Genomic DNA, 19,916 nt, shown 5'->3' on the forward strand with positions numbered 1-19,916 from the left:
TTGGCTCCGGTTCCAGTCAGCGCTTGCCACTGTTCTTTCACAGCCTGGGAACGCAACCATTCCCGACGCTGATTGGAAGAGGCCTGCGGTGTTGATGTGCGCTCATTGGTCGCGTCTTGCGCAGTGGAAAGAGATGGTGTGCAGCGATTGGCTGCGGAACTGGGTAAGCCGCGGTAATGTGGGACTTTACTAGAGAAAAGAAGATTAGGTACCAGAGTGATGGGCTGGGGGTGAGAAGGGAACAAGAGTGATGGCTGGGGGTGAGAAGGGAACAAGAGTGATGGCTGGGGGTGAGAAGGGAACAAGAGTGATGGCTGGGGGTGAGAAGGGAACAAGAGTGATGGCTGGGGGTGAGAAGGGAACAAGAGTGATGGCTGGGGGTGAGAAGGGAACAAGAGTGATGGCTGGGGGTGAGGAGATTGGACACCAAATAGCTGGGGTTAAGGCACCAGAATTATGGCTGGGTGAGATATTGGGCGATAGAGTGATGGCTGGGGGTAAGAAGCATATAGGGCATCAGAATGATGGCTGGGGGTAAGAAGCATATAGGGCATCAGAATGATGGCTGGGGGTAAGAAGCACATAGGGCATCAGAATGATGGCTGGGGGTAAGAAGCACATAGGGCATCAGAATGATGGCTGGGGGTAAGAAGCACATAGGGCATCAGAATGATGGGCTGGGGGTAAGAAGCACATAGGGCATCAGAATGATGGCTGGGGGTTAGAAGCACATAGGGCATCAGAATGATGGCTGGGGGTAAGAAGCACATAGGGCATCAGAATGATGGCTGGGGGTAAGAAGCACATAGGGCATCAGAATGATGGCTGGGGGTAAGAAGCACATAGGGCATCAGAATGATGGCTGGGGGTAAGAAGCACATAGGGCATCAGAATGATGGCTGGGGGTAAGAAGCATATAGGGCATCAGAATGATGGCTGGGGGTAAGAAGCATATAGGGCATCAGAATGATGGCTGGGGGTAAGAAGCATATAGGGCATCAGAATGATGGCTGGGGGTAAGAAGCACATAGGGCATCAGAATGATGGCTGGGGGTAAGAAGCACATAGGGCATCAGAATGATGGCTGGGGGTAAGAAGCACATAGGGCATCAGAATGATGGCTGGGGGTAAGAAGCACATAGGGCATCAGAATGATGGCTGGGGGTTAGAAGCACATAGGGCATCAGAATGATGGCTGGGGGTAAGAAGCACATAGGGCATCAGAATGATGGCTGGGGGTAAGAAGCACATAGGGCATCAGAATGATGGCTGGGGGTAAGAAGCACATAGGGCATCAGAATGATGGCTGGGGGTAAGAAGCATATAGGGCATCAGAATGATGGCTGGGGTAAGAAGCATATAGGGCATCAGAATGATGGCTGGGGGTTAGAAGCATATAGGGCATCAGAATGATGGCTGGGGGTAAGAAGCATATAGGGCATCAGAATGATGGCTGGGGGTAAGAAGCATATAGGGCATCAGAATGATGGCTGGGGGTAAGAAGCATATAGGGCATCGGAATGATGGCTGGGTGTAAGAAGCATATAGTGCATCGGAATGATGGCTGGGGGTAAGAAGCATATAGGGCATCGGAATGATGGCTGGGGGTAAGAAGCACATAGGGCATCAGAATGATGGATGGGGGTAAGAAGCATATAGGGCATCAGAATGATGGCTGGGGGTAAGAATCACATAGGGCATCGGAATGATGGCTGGGGGTAAGAAGCATATAGGGCATCAGAATGATGGCTGGGGGTGAGAAGCATATAGGGCATCAGAATGATGGCTGGGGGTGAGAAGCATATAGGGCATCAGAATGATGGCTGGGGGTGAGAAGCATATAGGGCATCAGAATGATGGCTGGGGGTGAGAAGCATATAGGGCATCAGAATGATGGCTGGGGGTAAGAAGCATATAGGGCATCAGAATGATGGCTGGGGGTAAGAAGCATATAGGGCATCAGAATGATGGCTGGGGGTAAGAATCACATAGGGCATCGGAATGATGGCTGGGGGTGAGAAGCATATAGAACAGGGATCCCCAACCTTTCTTACTCGGGAGCCACAGTCAAATGTTAAAAGACTTGGAGAGCAACACAAGCACCATAAAAGTTCATGGAGGAGCCAAATAAGGGCTGTGATTGGCTATTAGGCAGCCTCTATGCACCCTATCAGCTTACAGGGGCTTTATTTGGTAGGAAATCTTGTTTTTATTCAACCAAAACTTGCCCCCAAGTCAGGAATTCAAAAATAACTCCCTGGTTTGGGGGCACTGAGAGCAACAGCCAAGGGGTTGGGGAGCAACATGTTACCCCCGAGCCACTGGTTGGGGATCACTGATATAGGGCATCAGAATGATGGCTGGGGGTGAGAAGCATATAGGGCATCAGAATGATGGCTGGGGGTAAGAAGCATATAGGGCATCAGAATGATGGCTGGGGGTAAGAAGCATATAGGGCATCAGAATGATGGCTGGGGGTAAGAAGCATATAGGGCATCAGAATGATGGCTGGGGGTGAGAAGCATATAGGGCATCAGAATGATGGCTGGGGGTGAGAAGCATATAGGGCATCAGAATGATGGCTGGGGGTGAGAAGCATATAGGGCATCAGAATGATGGCTGGGGGTAAGAAGCATATAGGGCATCAGAATGATGGCTGGGGGTAAGAAGCATATAGGGCATCAGAATGATGGCTGGGGGTAAGAAGCATATAGGGCATCAGAATGATGGCTGGGGGTAAGAAGCATATAGGGCATCAGAATGATGGCTGGGGGTAAGAAGCATATAGGGCATCAGAATGATGGCTGGGGGTAAGAAGCATATAGGGCATCAGAATGATGGCTGGGGGTAAGAAGCATATAGGGCATCAGAATGATGGCTGGGGGTACATAGATTGGGCACCAAAATGATGATTGCAGGGAATGGAGATTGGTAACCAGACGGGCGGCTGGGAGGGAAGAAGGAGATTGCCCCCCTGTAGAACCAGGTCCCAATAGTTTGTGGACACAGTAGTTTATTCTGAGTAGGGGTAGTTGTGGTTTTCATCCCCCTTTCCCATGTATCTGCCCTATTCGCAGCGCCCTGTCTGAGTTGCCATGAGTGCCCTGATGTACAGGCACCTTGGGGTATTTGCCTCTCCAGGCTGGATGGGGCAGGTCTCCAACATGTTGCTCCCAGTGGCCTCAAAGCAGGGGCTTATTTGGTTTGAAGGCTTTAGTTGAACTAAAACAATGAATTCTGGCACACAAAGCCTCCTGTAGGTTACTAGTCTAGATAGGGGCTCAACATTTGTATATATAATTACATCTGAAAGTAGCATTTGTTTATCTGATCTCTGGTTCTGAATGCAAGGTTAGGAGTAAGGAGAAGATGAGGTGCCAGAGTGCTACATAAACCGTACATTTCCTTACCATGTATAAGTTGGGCCCATCTCCCCTGCCAAAGCCAAACCATTTGTACTGCATATATACAAATGGTTAAGGTAAGGTACCATGGATGTTGCTGGGGGTGAGCAAGAGATTAGGTTCCAGAGTGGTGGCTGGGGTGGAGATAAGGTACCATGGATGTGGCCGGGGGTGGGCACGAGATTAGGTTCCAGAGTGGTGGCTGGGGGTGAGCAGGAGATTAGGTTCCAGAGTGGTGGCTGGGGGTGAGCAGGAGATTAGGTTCCAGAGTGGTGGTTGGGGGTGAGCAGGGGATTAGGTTCCAGAGTGGTAGCTGGGGGTGAGCAAGAAATTAGGTCCCAGAGTGGAGGCTGGGGTGGAGATAAGATATCATGGATGTTGCTGGGGGTGAGCAAGAGATCAGGTTCCAGAGTGGTGGCTGGGGTGGAGATAAGGTACCATGGATGTGGCCGGGGGTGGGCACGAGATTAGGTTCCAGAGTGGAGCCTGGGGGTGAGCAGGAGATTAGGTTCCAGAGTGGTGGTTGGGGGTGAGCAGGAGATTAGGTTCCAGAGTGGTAGCTGGGGGTGAGCAAGAGATTAGGTCCCAGAGTGGAGGCTGGGGTGGAGATAAGGTACCATGGATGTTGCTGGGGGTGAGCAAGAGATTAGGTTCCAGAGTGGTGGCTGGGGGTGAGCAGGAGATTAGGTTCCACAGTGGTGGCTGGGGTTGAGATAAGGTACCATGGTTGTGGATGGGTGTGAGCAAGAGATCAGGTTCCACAGTGGTGGCTGGGGAGGAGGCTGGTACCAGAGTGATGGCTGGGGAGGAGGCTGGTACCAGAGTGATGACCGGGGGGAATGAGAGGGAGATTGGGTACCAGATGGTGGCTGTGGAGGAGGCTGGGTACCAGAGTGGAGGAGATAAGGTACTATAGTGGTGGCAGGGGGTGAGCAGATCAGGTTCCAGACCTATAGTTGTGGCTGGGGTTGAGCAGGAGATCAGGTTCCACAGTGATGGCTGGGGAGGAGGCTGGTACCAGAGTGATGACCGGGGGGAATGAGAGGGAGATTGGGTACCAGATGGTGGCTGGGGAGGAGGTTGGTACCAGAGTGATGGCTGGGGAGGAGGCTGGTACCAGAGTGATGACCGGGGGGAATGAGAGGGAGATTGGATACCAGATGGTGGCTGGGGAGGAGGTTGGTACCAGAGTGATGGCTGGGGAGGAGGCTGGTACCAGAGTGATGACCGGGGGGAATGAGAGGGAGATTGGATACCAGATGGTGGCTGGGGAGGAGGTTGGTACCAGAGTGATGGCTGGGGAGGAGGCTGGTACCAGAGTGATGACCGGGGGAATGAGAGGGAGATTGGATACCAGATGGTGGCTGGGGAGGAGGTTGGTACCAGAGTGATGACCGGTAGATTGGGTATCAGAGTGATGGCTGGGGAGGAGGTTGGTACCAGAGTGATGGCTGGGGAGGAGGCTGGTACCAGAGTGATGGCCGGGGGGAATGAGAGGGAGATTGGGTACCAGAGTGATGGCTGGGGAGGAGGCTGGTACCAGAGTGATGACCGGGGGGAATGAGAGGGAGATTGGATACCAGATGGTGGCTGGGGAGGAGGTTGGTACCAGAGTGATGGCTGGGGAGGAGGCTGGTACCAGAGTGATGACCGGGGGGAATGAGAGGGAGATTGGATACCAGATGGTGGCTGGGGAGGAGGTTGGTACCAGAGTGATGACCGGTAGATTGGGTATCAGAGTGATGGCTGGGGAGGAGGTTGGTACCAGAGTGATGGCTGGGGAGGAGGCTGGTACCAGAGTGATGACCGGTAGATTGGGTATCAGAGTGATGGCGGGGGGGGGGGGGGGGGGGCGGGATGAGAGGAAGATTAGAAGTGATGAATAAGGGTACACAGGACATTAGGCAGCAATATAAATGAGTTCCCTTCTCACCCCGAATAATGAGTCTGACGCCACCGTACCAGGGAAGGCTTTATTTTTATCTTTTTTTTGCCAGTAGCTTTGCTAATTGCACAAAACTCACTTATTACCCATGCCCTCCCTCCCTATATATCACACTATTTTAAATGACAAAACCTTTATAAAACAGAAACATCCCACCCTTTCACAACTGCCCCACCCCTCAACATCAACAACAACAAGAAAAAATAAAAAAAAAATAAAACAATAAAAATAAATTGCAAACCTTATGTTAATCGGTTATCGGATCAGCAGGTAAAGCAGTATGGGTGGTACAGAGAATGGCGGGGGGACACGGGGAGGGGGGATCTGCAGGCAGCAAGAGGTAATCAATGAAAACAAAAACAAAAGAGGGCTAAAAATAATGAAATCTAAAACGTGAAGCTTGGGTGTCGGGCGTCTCACTATCGACAAAAGGGCACTTGAAAAGCATACGAGGGCCATGCTAGAGCCAGCTTCCCTGGGCACCTATACCTTTATTCCTTCACTGTCCCTCTGCTGCAATACTGAAATGGCTACTGTCCTTCTAAGGGCTGCACTATGCACAATGGCTGCCATATTTGTTCAGCTGTGCCAGCGGGCATCTCACAGCAGCGGGCAATAAAAGCTTCATTTCCCAGCACCCTCTGTTCGTGGAAACGATATATCAACAGCACCCAATTTTCCCATATCTTATATACAGCAGATCATAAAATCTTGCATTATCCATTTCTCGGCAGTCGACAAGTAAGTCTATAAGCCCTGTTCTAGGCTATTTCAAAATTCAAAAGGATGCAATTCCCCAACACGAGAGTCAAGGTTAAAATGCTGGGGAATCATCTTTTTATATTTTTGGGGGGAATTTCTTTAATCAATGTCATAGCCAGAATATATTGAGCCCTGAGCATCAACACCGGAGCCATTCCTCTGGATCCTTCTCATTCAGTACAAAAGTGAATTCTAGCTGCTGTGCCAATGTGCCCTATTCTAGCTTATCTGTATGCATGCACGAAGGGGGAAAAAAACACCTTTTGCATGCACAGGATAGGAAAGAAGCGATTCCTTTCATTAAAAACTAAAATTAAAACGAAGTTAAAAAAAACAAAAAAAGCACAATAAAATCTAATACAAGAATTAAATAAATAAGGACATTATAAAAGATACAGAATGGTAAAAAGAAAAAACGGCTTAGCTGCCAACAATTTTGGGACGGCAATGGCACTTGGTTAGGGCAACAGGTTCGGGTGTGGGTATGGGTCTTAAATCCTGAAATGGGTCGCCAGCCTGGCACCCAACCGAGGCCGGGTCGCCAGCCTGGCACCCAACCGAGGCCGGGTCGCCAGCCTGGCACCCAACCGAGGCCGGGTCGCCAGCCTGGCACCCAACCGAGGCCGGGTCGCCAGCCTGGCACCCAACCGAGGCCGGGTCGCCAGCCTGGCACCCAACCGAGGCCGGGTCGCCAGCCTGGCACCCAACCGAGGCCGGGTCGCCAGCCTGGCACCCAACCGAGGCCGGGTCGCCAGCCTGGCACCCAACCGAGGCCGGGTCGCCAGCCTGGCACCCAACCGAGGCCGGGTCGCCAGCCTGGGACCCAACCGAGGCCGGGTCGCTAGTCTGGAGTTAACAATATCTAGAAGGACCCCTTCTTGGAGGTCAGGTAATTAAACAGCCTAATACTCAAAGCGGTGACTGCTCTAGTGCAAAGGAATTTTATGGAAGGGAGGTTATAATCACCGCTCTCAAGCAGCTACAACTTAGAATGAACCCTCAACATTTGTAGATGCAAAGATGGACATATCCTGCCAGCAGAACCTGACTGATAGCAAGGGACGGTTGGATCCAGAAGAATGGCCTACAGCATTGATGTTGCACAACCCAATATATAGAAGTGCTGATGAACGACACTGGAGTAAAGAGAGAAGAACATCTGCTAATCCTCCCCTCATATTCTGCTATCATTCAATTTGGTCTGTGAGCCCCAGAGACTGAAGGAAACCCAGTGTGTCGCCACAGGACAAAAGGACCACATAAATGTTAGGCAGGTGATCAGAAGAAGCAGCGTCAAGCACTGTGATTGGTGGGTAGGGAGACTGAACGATAAGGAACAAAAAAGCATCTTGTGCGCTGTACCACTAGGAAAGGAATCTTCTAAGAAAGTAGTCATCCGAAGGACACACGTTCTTGCTAAAACCAGGTCGCTGGTGTACACAAGCCAATGTTCGTATGTCCTTGAATCATGAAAGAGTTTAGAAGCCTCGAGATGAACATGCATTGGGGGACAGCTTCAACTAGAAGTTCTCGGGCCAAGCTGGAGATGGTCCAAAGTTGCGGATGGGGAGCAGATGGCGGATGATGGCAGAAGCTCTCTATAAAACAGTTGCATTTAACACAAAGCCGGATGGAACCCAGCGCCCATTTCTTCCTGAAAAGAAGCCGATGCGCTGGGAATTCACAAGAACTTGAGCGATGGTGCACAAGGTAGGAACACAAAAGAAAAAATTAAAAGGGTGAAGAAAAATGAGCCAAGAGATGGGGGTCTGACTGGTGAGGTGTTTTAAAAACCAAATAATATTAATCCATATATGATGACAACGAGGCCTAGTGTATGTAGGCCCTGTACACGGCAGACATGTCATTATCGGATTGGTCCAACGCTTTTGCCCTCTTGTAGACCTGTAGAACAGGGAAAAGGAAATACCATGAATAAAGTAAAACTAGGGGTGCAAGGAATCCAGGATTCGCCCAAGATTCAGCCTTTTTCAGCAGGATTTGGATTAAGCTGAATCCTTAACGCTTGCCAGGTACTTCCTCAGGAACCTTGGCACAGACATTAGAGAGAGTAATCTATATCTCATATCTTTATAACTTTCATTGGTAAAAAGGTAATTTTTTACATTACATTTACATTAACATTTATTTATAAAGCGCCAACATATCCCGCAGCGCTGTACAATAAGTGGGTTACATACATTGGACATACAGAGTAACATATAAAGCAATCAATAACCGATACAAGAGGTGAAGAGGGCCCTGCCCAAAAGAGCTTACAATCTACAATTTTGTTATCAAACTGGGGCCCCATTAGTTAGCCCACTGCCCACCCTCACAAACCTAAGGACCTAGGTCCCCTGGAAGGGAAAGCTCTGCCAAATAAGTATTAGGCCCTTTGGTTTCCAATGGCAGCCCTGGCTTCACTAGTTATGTTATTATGTAAACTCCAGCCATCTCTGCTAATGGGGGTGATGCAGAAAGCCGCAGTCTGGAATGAGCTGAAGAGTAACAGCCTGTCCTCAAACAGAATCAGATTTTAGCGATTTGACAAAACTGGAAAACTGGGCAGCAAACTGGAAAATGAGGTTCAATGCGGACAAGTGCAAAGTTATGCACTTAGGTAGAAATAATATAAACGCGAACTATGTACTGAATGGTAGTGTATTGGGGGTTTCCTTAATGGAGAAGGATCTGGGTTTTTTTTTGTAGATAAGTTGTCTAATTCCAGGCAGTGTCATTCTGTGGCTACTACAGCAAATAAAGTGCTGTCTTGTATAAAAAAGGGCATTGACTGCAACTAAACTGGTAAAGGGGATGGAAGGGTTAAACTATGAGGTGAGACTGTCGAGGTTGGGGTTGTTTTCTCTGGAAAAGAGGCGCTTGCGAGGGGACATGATTACTCTGTACAAGTACATTAGAGGGGATTATAGGCAGATAGGGGGGGTTCTGTTAATGCCTATAAGAGGGGCCTGGATGAGTTCTTGAACAAGCAGAGTATCCAAGGCTATTGTGATACTAATACCTACAGTTAGTATTAGTGGTTGTATATATAGTTTATTTATGCGAGTGTATAGATTGGTAAGTATAGGTTGTGTGTGCTGGGTTTACTTGAAAGGGTTAAACTTGATAGACTCTGGTCTTTTTTCAATGCTATGTAACTATGTCAATCATTTACCTCATTTGCTGCAGCCGCCATAGGTGTTGGGTGGTTAACAGAATCTCCGAGAGCAATGGCTAACCTCAGGTCCTTCTGGATGTACTTTAGATAAAAGTCAGGCTTGAAATTCCCCTGCAGGATGTCTAGAACCAAATGTCTGGGGTTAGAAAAAACATTCCAATGCACTCTGCAAGCAGACAGAATTGCAAATATTTGACAAGTTTTGCATTCAGAGCAATTGAAACTCTGTTTGCTCCCTTTATTCTTATAATAACGACCTAAAGCAGATTCACTACTCAACAAGCTGCTCGACAGCCTTTGGCCACTGGTAGGTGCTGGGAATTGTACAACTGAGGGCCTATGTTGGGCAACACTGATATAAATTGTTACGGTCACCATTTTATCCTATTGATTGCACTTGTCTTAAAGGAGAAGGAAAGGCAAAGTCACTTGGGGGTGCCAAAATGTTAGGCACCCCCAAGTGACTTTAACCGCTTACCTTGTACCCCGGGCTGGTGCCCCTGTTCACAGAAAACAGCACCAGCCCGGGGTACCTGGAGCGGATCGCTTCCTCCTTCCATTGGCTGAAATGCCAGCGGTCGGCGCATGCGTGGTAGAGTGAAAAGCCGACTTTAATGTTTAAGTTCGGCTTTTCACTCTACTGCACATGCGCGCGCAGCGAATAACAAAGGAGGAAGCGATGGCTGCTACCCCGGGCTGGTGCTGTTTTCTGTGAACAGGGGCACCAGCCCGGGGTTAAAGGTAGGCGGTTAAAGTAACTTGGGGGTGCCTAAAATTTTGGCACCCCCAAGTGACTTTTACTTTATTTCTCCTTTAAGGTCCCAATACACGTGAAGATTCGCTCGCTTGGCCTACAGGTGGGTGATATCAGGGAACGTGTAGGCTAATTAGATAGTTTGGCCCTGGGGCCAAATTATCAAATTATAACGAAGGGTATAGGCAAAGGCGGTTCGGGGACCGCATCGGTTTGTTGATACAGTCCCCGAACCGCCTTTCAAACTAGATTTTTTTAACCTGCCCGATCGTTATCTGGCCAATTTCAGGCCAGATATTGGTCGGGCAGGCCCGTTGGTAGTGCCCATACACTGACTGATTAGCTGCTGAGTCGGTCTAAAGGGACCCATATCGGCAGTTAGAATCGGCCTGTGTATGGGGACCTTAACTATATCCCTTTTTCATTTTTCAACCCAATACTGTTACTCCCCAGGGCCCCCAAACATATGCAGGTTGAATGGCACACAAACAAACATTACAGAGACAGTCAGTAACATTAACAAGCAGTGTATTTTTCCTACTTTGGCACTTTTGGTCCAGGAAAATGCTGGCAAGTTGGCCCTGATTCAGGATGTCCAAGAGGGTCTGTTGGGACTGCCCTGTGACTTGTGCCAGAGTCATGCCTTCTGCAATGGTAGCCATGAAACTGCCCTGCACCATGTTAAGGATCAGCATCATCCTGGCCGCATTCCCCACTTCCCCTACAGAGGAGACATGGGAGGAAATTCATTAGTAATTAGTGCAACACTACTGAAGTTCTCCCCAAAGCATGGAGGTGACAAATGGCTGCAGCGGACATACCTAGAAAGAAGGAGGTCTTGCCCATGGCTAGGAAGCAGCTACTGCAATCTTCATAGACCCCTTGATCTCCAGCAGCGAGGATCACCAACATCCCATCGTTGGACAGCTGCTGGTTACCCGACACAGGGGCCTCCAGGAAGCGCCCACCTCGAGACACAATCACCTGGAGGGGGAGGAGTTAACATTGCAATAAATATTAAGCATTAGGAACTTGGACAGCAGGTAAAATGAAACACAAATGAAACACAAGAATGAAGAAGATTATTACCTGAGCGAGTTCAGCAACAGTTTCTGGATCCACAGTAGACATGTCCACGTAGCATTTCCCCGGACGGATTCCCTGCAGCACCCCGCTGGGCCCCAACACCAGCTAAGTAAGCAGAACAAGATTTATTAAACAATAAACAAGCTCATATGTAAAACCCTGCTTCATCTAAATAAATCATTTTCATAAAAATATACTTTTTAGCAGTATGTGCCATTGGGTAATCCTAAATAGAAAATTGCCATTTTAAGAATTAAGGGCCGCCCCCTGGGATCATAGGATTCACAGTGCACACAAACAAGTCAAGGCACACATACATGCTAGGCCCCATCAGCCAATGAATGGGCAGAGTTCTGTCTTTTGCTCCCACACTACTTCCTGTTACAGTTAGAGCTACATTATTTCCTGTCAGGTGATCTCTGAGGGAGCACACAGCCCATCACTAAATGGTGGCTTTTAATAAACATTGATATTCTGAGACAATTTGCAATTGGATATTGATTTTTTCATGGTTTTTCTGGTATTTAGCTTTTTGTTCAGCCCATTTGGTATTTTAGCAGCTTTCTGGTTGCTAGGATCTTATTTACCTTAGCAACCAGGCAGTGGTTTAAACGAGAGATGGGAATATGAATAGCAGAGGGCCTGCATGGAAAGATAAGTAATAAAGTAACAATAAAATCATAGCCTCACAGAGAACTAGTTTTTGGCTGCATTTTGAAAGCTGGAAAGAGGCAGAAGAGAAAGGCAAATAAAAAAAATAATGTAGACCAATTGCAAAGTTGCTAGTATCAGGGCATTCTATAACATACTAAAAGAAAAGTTATTATTATATTATTAACCTGTATGAAATGTAGCCCTTTAGATTAGTAACCAAATGCTATTATTTGCATTATTCTTATTCATTTCTATATCCTGCAGCACATTACAGAGATTACACTTCATTCATATCAGTCCCTGCCCCAATGGAGCTTACACTCTACTGCCCCCTATCACACACAGTAGGGCCAGTTACTCTGGAGCCAATCAGCCTGCCTGTTATTCCTTTGTGGGAGGAACCCAGAGTACACAGAGAAAACCCAAATTATCACGGGGAGAATAGAGACGCTCCTTGCAGATATAGATATATCTTTACTGATGCTATACAGATATAAATGTTATCTGTAATAATGTGTATCTTTTAGGGAGTCCACTATTTTGGGATTCAGCCGAACCCTAAATCCTCCGTGAAAGATTCGGACGAATACCAAATCCTAATTTGTATATGGGAATAAAAGGCGTAAAAAGAACTGTGTACAGCAAAAAAGAAGTCAAATTCCGCATTTATTTGGCAAAAAGTCACATGATTTTAAGGATTCAGATTGGCCAGGACCATGGATTAGGCCGAATACAAATCCTGCCAAAAAAGGCAAAATCCTAACCCGAATCCTGGTGACATTTTGTCACCCACAGCAGCCAAGATTTATTGTGGGTGGCAAATCCTGTTGGACAAAGGCCGCATAGGTATGATGATACAGTTCTTCACCCAAGACAACCTATGCTTTTTGAAAACTAAATATAATGTCAAGCAACTTTGCATATTTTTTAATTGATGTATATTGCAGCCTTTTCATGATGTGTAATGTAATAATATGGTTGGTTGGATCCCTAAGCCCCGCCCCCTGATGATCTGGCTACTTTGAGACTCAAATAAATGTAACAGTAGTCGCCTGTTCTCAGCCTGCCTTCAGCCTGCATCCTCCCAATCCCACAATTCCCTGCACACGTGATGTCAAGAAGGAGAGGAACATTGAACTGCAATGCATTGTGGGTTATGTAGTTCCTGCATGCTGTCTGTAAGCTGTGGAGAAGTTGTTACAATTTGTAACATCAATGTTTTAGCCCCTCCTCCTCTGCCAGGATTTCAAATGATGAAGAGAGAGAAAACTGTTTTGCAGCTGGATTTCAGCATATAAAAATGGTATTTATACTTTCTGAAGGAAAAGATTACAGTGATAGATATATTAGAGGGTATCTGTGTTGTGTGGGGCTCTAACAAATGTTGGCTCGGAAGCCGCAGTTCCCCTTTACGTTCAGGTTCACAGAGGACACCTCCCCATTAAAAATTTTGGTCACGTAAATTCTATGTAGCTTCTAAAAATGTCTGCACATAAAAACCACTTAATCTGCCCCAGTAGTAGTAACATGTAAAAATGAACTTAAGCCAATGTATTTAAAGATGGCAGCTGGTAAAGGAACCAATGGGATGAAGGACTTACATCTTTTGCAGCTTTAGGATCTGCCACACAGGCAAATGTGATGTCACAGGTAGAGACCACTTCAGCGGGGGTTCTTCCCATATGGGCTCCTTCTTGGATGAATAAGTCGCACTGCAAAAGAAGGAAAAAGAAGCAGGATTTAGCAGCCGCTTCTAGAGGCAGCACATCGCCATGCACATCAGTAAAGGTAAAGGCCAACTTAAGACAAATTGTCTTTACCTTTGTGCTTTCATCCTCATCCCACAATTCACTGTGAATTCCTCCCGTAGTTTTCTATTTCAAAGAAATAACGTAAACTGATATTTCTGCAGCTTTTTTTTTTTTTTAATTTAAAAAAATTAAAGTTAAAAAAAAAATATGAAAAAAAAAAGACCAATTTAAAAAAAAAAAAAAAAAAAAAAAACTTGGCCGTGTAAGTGAAACAAGGATGCTGCAGCAATTCCAATGAAATCTGGGGTCACGTGTAGATGGGCGGTGCATGTAAAGCCTTAACAGTTTTGGCTCTGTATATGCACATAAGCCAGAACAGGCGGACCCCATTAGTTAAATGGGCCGACCCATTATTAGTACTCCTTGGCTTACTGACCCGCAGAATGGCCTTCCAGAAGTACCAAGCAGCACAAATAGGCATTATCCCTTAATCCTAATCTAAGTGGATAGACGACTAAGCCCCCCAAACAGTTCCAGGCCCCCCAAAGGGGGATCAGCCCCACAGCTGGGAACCTAAAGCATTCAGCTATTGATCAACTCCACTGGGGAAAATCAGTGGCCCATTATCTTTACTCAACCATCAGACCTGAAATCAACACTTAAGTGTCACCTCGTTTATAAAATCTGCTGGCAGAGCCACGGGTTGAACAATGACTTGGATACGTTCTATCACATGGAACATACCATAAGTTACTGCTTCTTTAATAGAGTACAAACCTTCTCTGCGGTCCTGTTCCACACTGTCACTGTGTGCCCCATCTTGAGCAGGTTTGAGACGATGCCGCTGCCCATTAACCCCAAGCCGAGGAAGCCGATTCTAATTGGAGAGGAAGAGATAAGTTAGAACACACTTTGCTAAAGGCTAATAATTTATTAAAGGCAGCATTTATCCACAGGCTGAGAATGAACCCCTACTCTACAATCAGCCTACCCCTGTGTCTGCACAAGAAGCCACTGCATCGGCCTGAAGGCCAGCACACAGAGCGCATTTCAGTGCTGAAACACACAAGTAAGCATTCCGCCGCTGAAATCCATTCTGTGTGCCCACACCCTGGGCCACAATGGCTCTAGGTGCAGGCACAGGGGTAGGCTGATTGGAGTGTGGGGGCAATAGCCAAAACAAGATTTCTTTGTCAGCAGCATGTATCACTGTGTGCACAGCTTTCTTATAAAAGAAAATGTCAATTTTAAGAAACACTTTAGAAACTTTCCAATACAATCCAAACGAAATGCAGAAATGCGCAAGAAACGCGTCAGGCGTGGTGTTTTTAAAAGGAAATGAATAAAGGCTGATGTTTTAGATACCATGGCCGTCTGAAGTGCTGACTAAAGCTGCATTTCGTTTGGATTGGATTTGCCCCTCTGGGCTACGGGTTCGGGGCTTGAAGCACCCGGACCATGCATCGACTTTGGTGAGATTTAACTTCTTCATACTGTGCTTTGGCCATGTACTTATAGGTGGCGGGCCCGGGGTTTGTACACCCGGGCCAACAAGTTATTTAGGTACTGTTACCTTATGTTTCTAATTCTATATATTTATTTGCCACCTTCGTTATTAACTAATTTACTAATTAGATTTTAGATTTTTTTCCTTCATTAATTGGGTTTGTTAACTTTCTAATACACATTCATTCAAAATTATCATTTTAAAAAGTATAATTGCTGTTGAAAGCAGTAACTGTGCTGAAACAATGTAACAAAAGTGAGCTCTCCTCCAGAAAAGCCCTTTGTTGCCACAATACTTTCCCTGCATGTTTTTATCACAGGTCTCTATTCCAAAACATGCCAGGCATTGTGGCAACAAGAGTCGCCAACTGGAGGAGAGGGCATTTTTGTGACACGGTTTCAAGGGTCAGAGAAAGCAAGATGGAGAATAGAAAAGGACATATGTATACTGCTTTTAACCACAATTATATTCACAGTTACTAACTAAATCACTAAACACTGGATACTAACCCAATGTTTAATAAAAAAAAAAAGCAGCACATTTGCTCAGGAGCAGTAACCCATAGCAACCAATAAGATATCTGCTTTTTAACAGGTGACCAGTAAATGCTACTGATTGGCTGCTATGAGTTACTGCTCCTGGGCAAATGTTTTTTTTAATTTTAAATGACATAACCCCATTAACGCTTCAGTGTAGGTAAGGAGCCTGGTTAAGGTGAACCTTTTCTCTTTAACACTAGTTTGAACCTGGGCAGTAAAGGTGGCCATACATGGTGCAATGCCCTAGGGCCAAACAATTGAATAAAACAGTATATGGGCCCTCAGACTGAGGATCCCATCAAAGAGCCGACGCGGTCCCTGATAAGACGGGAAAATTAATCCTGCCCGATTGAGATCTGCCCAACTTTAGGCCAAATACCAGTTGGGTAGGCCCGCTGGGGGTGCCCATACATGGACAGATAAGCCGCTGAATCGGTCTTAAGGACGTGACTCGGCAGCCAAAATCTGCCCGTGTATGGCCACATTAACTTGTGGTAACTAATTACAATTTTGCTTTATTGTTCTACCTGATGCTGGTTGAAAAATGCTACTCAATGATTAGTTGCTATGGGTTACTGCTCACAGCAACGTTGCCCAGCGTTGATAAATATGCCCCACTGCTCTCTTGAATGTGATGCATTTGCAAGTATGAGGAGACAGACTTACTTTTTGTCTGTGGGTATGATGTTGCCGTTGATGGCCGTGCTGTCTGCTGCTTGAATCGACGTTGAGCCGCTATCCTAAAAGTAAAGGGCAAGTGCAGTGTATGAGCCGACACAGCCACACTATCCTACCCCAGCACAGGGCGGAAAGCCAGGCAAATGGGCAAAGGCTCTTACCTCTTCAGAAATCTTCAGCCGCTTGGTTATTGCTTGGTACGTTACACTGGGCTGGCAGAGGAAAATGAAAGGATGTGGTCATATTGATCAAATACAGGAACCCAAACCCCAGCAGTCGAAAAGAAACGGGGGGTATTTCCCCCCATAGCAGACTTAGCCTTCTTTGCCATGGGAGGGGTCCTACCTTTTTTAGGATCATCTCTGTGCCAAGTGTTCTATGCCCGTGAATCAGCCAGCTGTCACTTCCCAGGTCGTCCTGCAAAGCAAGAGAAATTGGTGGGGAAATAAATATATAGCTGGGTATTCTAACTGGTTTAACAGTCATTTGCTGTTACCTTCCTAGCGATGGAAAAAGGAAACCCCCTACTGTAAATGATAAGGATATTACAAGTCACTGAGGGGTTCTGTGCCCATATAAAGGCACAAGGCTGCAGGCGGAGTTATACAGGGAACTCTGAGTATCACTCATGTATTATAAGGTCCAATGTAAACCCCCCCCCCCCCCCCATTCTGTGTCCATAAGCAGCCCTGAACTGCAGGCTATAGAATCTAGTAGTGATTTCTAATATCCTCATAGTTTTTTGAAAAGTAATACTGTGACTCCTAAGACGCAGACTTATTAAAATGTGATATTAGCGCTCACCACAGAAAAATTCCCATCCCTATGGGAATTTTTAGAAGCATATTTACTGAATGGCGATCTTTACCTTTCACCCATTGATAAAGACACTTCTAAAAATCCCATAGGAATGAATAGAAAGTGGGTAAGATTTTGTGAGCGCTAATCTCACATTTTGATAAATCTGTTCCTAAAGCTTCAGTGAGTCTTGTAACATGTGGCACATCAACATCTCAGCCCCATTTAGATGGACATATATTCACAGGTTACTGAAAGCTCTTTCTGCATTACAAGAATATAAAAACAAAAGGTCAAAATATCAAGTAGAACCTTGATACAGTGCCCCCAACATACAGGTAGAAAACAGAAAAAAAGACAAACATATGTACAGGTATGGGATCCCTTATCCGGAAACCCTTATCCAGAAAGTTCCAAATTAGGGAAAGGCCATCTCCCATAGACTCCATTATAAGCAAATAATTCAATTTTTTTTTAAAAAAAATTATAGAACAGAACCTGTACTTGATCCCAACTAAGATATAATTACCCCTTATTGGGGCAGAACAGCCCTATTGGGCTTATTTAATGGTTAAATGATTCCCTTTTCTCTGTAATAATAAAACAGTACCTGTACTTGATCCCAACTAAGATATAATTACCCCTTATTGGGGGCAGAACAGCCCTATTGGGTTTATTTCATGGTTAAATGATTCCCTTTTCTCTGTAATAATAAAACAGTACCTGTACTTGATCCCAACTAAGATATAATTACCCCTTATTGGGGGCAGAACAGCCCTATTGGGTTTATTTAATGGTTAAATGATTCCCTTTTCTCTGTAATAATAAAACAGTACCTGTACTTGATCCCAACTAAGATATAATTACCCCTTATTGGGGGCAGAACAGCCCTATTGGGTTTATTTAATGGTTAAATGATTCCCTTTTCTCTGTAATAATAAAACAGTACCTGTACTTGATCCCAACTAAGATATAATTAATTCTTATTGGAGGCAGAACAGCCCTATTGGGTTTATTCAACAAATTAATTTTAGCAGAGATACAAATTAAAGTAAGATCCCTTATCCGGAAAAACCCAGGTCCTGAGCATTCTGGATAACAGGTCCCATACCTGTATAGACAGATATATGATACATGTCTGAAAACTCTGCTCTGAGCTAGGCTAATTTTGCTGTTACAGATGAGGCCATATGACCCAAAGTTCATGCCCCTGTTGCTGTAAGATATATTTTCATCGCTCTGGTTGTGCTCCACATAGAAAACCTTAACAAGTCTTTTAAACAAGTTTATTTATGTTTATTAAACATGTTTTATCTGCAAGGAAAGAACCCTAGCCATAACCTGAAACAGCAAAATACTGGCAAGTACTGTGGTTGTTTTATCAGTGTTGATAGGCCAGAGAAGCACCAATCGATGTCCAGAAAGCAGTTTCAATGTAACTTTATAGCGCAGTAAATTTAGTATAAGAATGTGAGTTCCTATCCAAGAGCTATTTATATGATTCATACGATATTAATGTTTATTTTAAACTCAGATGGCGCAGGCCACACACAGAGCAAGGAGGTCTAAAGCTTGTTGGGTGGCAACTGCGGTACCATTACATCATGGAGTTGGCTGCCTTGAAATGAAAACCCAGCAGCCTCTGCATGCCTCCAAAGTCCCTGGCAGCATTTGGCACGGCACACCGAACATGTAAGGCTTTTACACCAGCGGCACACATATGCACATCATTCACACGTTGACAGCCCTACACTAGGTGCCAGAGTAGCCACAGGTATCAGGCAGGCATGGGATCTAGTGCCTGGAATGGTTTAAGGGTCAAACTATTACAGCAGAGGTTGCCAAACTGTGTGGCCACCCCCTTGGGGTGCACAGAGTCTCAGTTTTGGTCCACTCTGAAGGCCAGTTAGAGACAGGGCTGGACATAACCACCTGTTGGCTCCACATACACCTGAAATCATGGAGGTCAATTAGAAAGAGATTGGAGGTGAATACTTTCTAGATATAAAAGAATGTAACTGTAACAGGAAGTAGTGTGGGAAAAAAAAAAACAGAACTCTGCCCATTGATTGGCTGATGGGGCCTAGCATGTATGTATGCCTTGGCTTGTTTATGTGCACTGTGAATCCTATGATCCCAGGGGGCGGCCCTTCATTCTTAAAATGGCAGTTTTCTATTTAGGATTACCCAATGGCACACACTACTAAATAAGTATATTTACATGAAAATGGTTTATTTAGATAAAGCAGGGTTTTATATATGAGCGGTTTTATGCAATACATTTTTAGAGAGACCTACATTGTTTGGGGGTCTGTAGGGGATTCAAACCATTTCACAACAAAAAGAAACTCACGCAGCTAGTAACAATGCACCCAGGCTTCTCTTAGATCAGAACAGTAAAACATTCATCTCTAGATTATAAAATAATTTTTGGCCGTTAAAACACAAAACAGGGTGTGCATAAAAAACAGCTTTGCGCTCTCCATTAGACCTGTGCAGGAAGCAGAAGCTCCTGGTGGGTTCCCAAACATGGCTGCTGCTACTATCTATGCAGTCCCTTAAGCTACTGTGTTTTATACCTTTTTTTCTATGGCCCCCAATTGCTTGCTTGTTATAATGAGAATGAGTGCTGTTACTACTGCAATTTATACTGTGCCAGGCACTGTATATAGAAGGAGCAGATAAATGTAGTGTCAGTCTGCAAATCAGGGTAGCATAAGGCATGCATAAGGATACATTTCCCTTCTTACACTAAGTCAAATGGGCACTGAGGTGCGGATTGGCTAGGCACTTGAGGCTCATGGCACAGGGCAACAAGTAGCCTCGCATCTCTGCTTACGCGCATTATGAGCCTACC

At 45.7% G+C, this 19,916-nt stretch overlaps 1 protein-coding gene across 1 annotated transcript in view; it reads right to left on the reverse strand.

Annotated features, from left to right (window-relative positions):
- Nucleotides 1-5,363: 5,363 nt before the first annotated feature.
- The window catches only part of glyr1 (glyoxylate reductase 1 homolog), a 28,060-nt gene continuing 13,507 nt past the window's right edge, over nucleotides 5,364-19,916 (reverse strand). The window contains 10 exon segments of the mRNA NM_001030494.1: nucleotides 5,364-8,016; nucleotides 9,290-9,414; nucleotides 10,588-10,767; nucleotides 10,868-11,030; nucleotides 11,136-11,237; nucleotides 13,388-13,498; nucleotides 14,315-14,414; nucleotides 16,250-16,323; nucleotides 16,423-16,473; nucleotides 16,607-16,678. Of these exon segments, the coding sequence (NP_001025665.1) occupies nucleotides 7,942-8,016; nucleotides 9,290-9,414; nucleotides 10,588-10,767; nucleotides 10,868-11,030; nucleotides 11,136-11,237; nucleotides 13,388-13,498; nucleotides 14,315-14,414; nucleotides 16,250-16,323; nucleotides 16,423-16,473; nucleotides 16,607-16,678 (1,053 nt within the window). The 3' untranslated portion in view covers nucleotides 5,364-7,941.

This window comes from Xenopus tropicalis, chromosome 9, assembly GCF_000004195.4.
Source record: "Xenopus tropicalis strain Nigerian chromosome 9, UCB_Xtro_10.0, whole genome shotgun sequence".
NCBI classification, from domain to species: Eukaryota; Metazoa; Chordata; class Amphibia; order Anura; family Pipidae; genus Xenopus; species Xenopus tropicalis.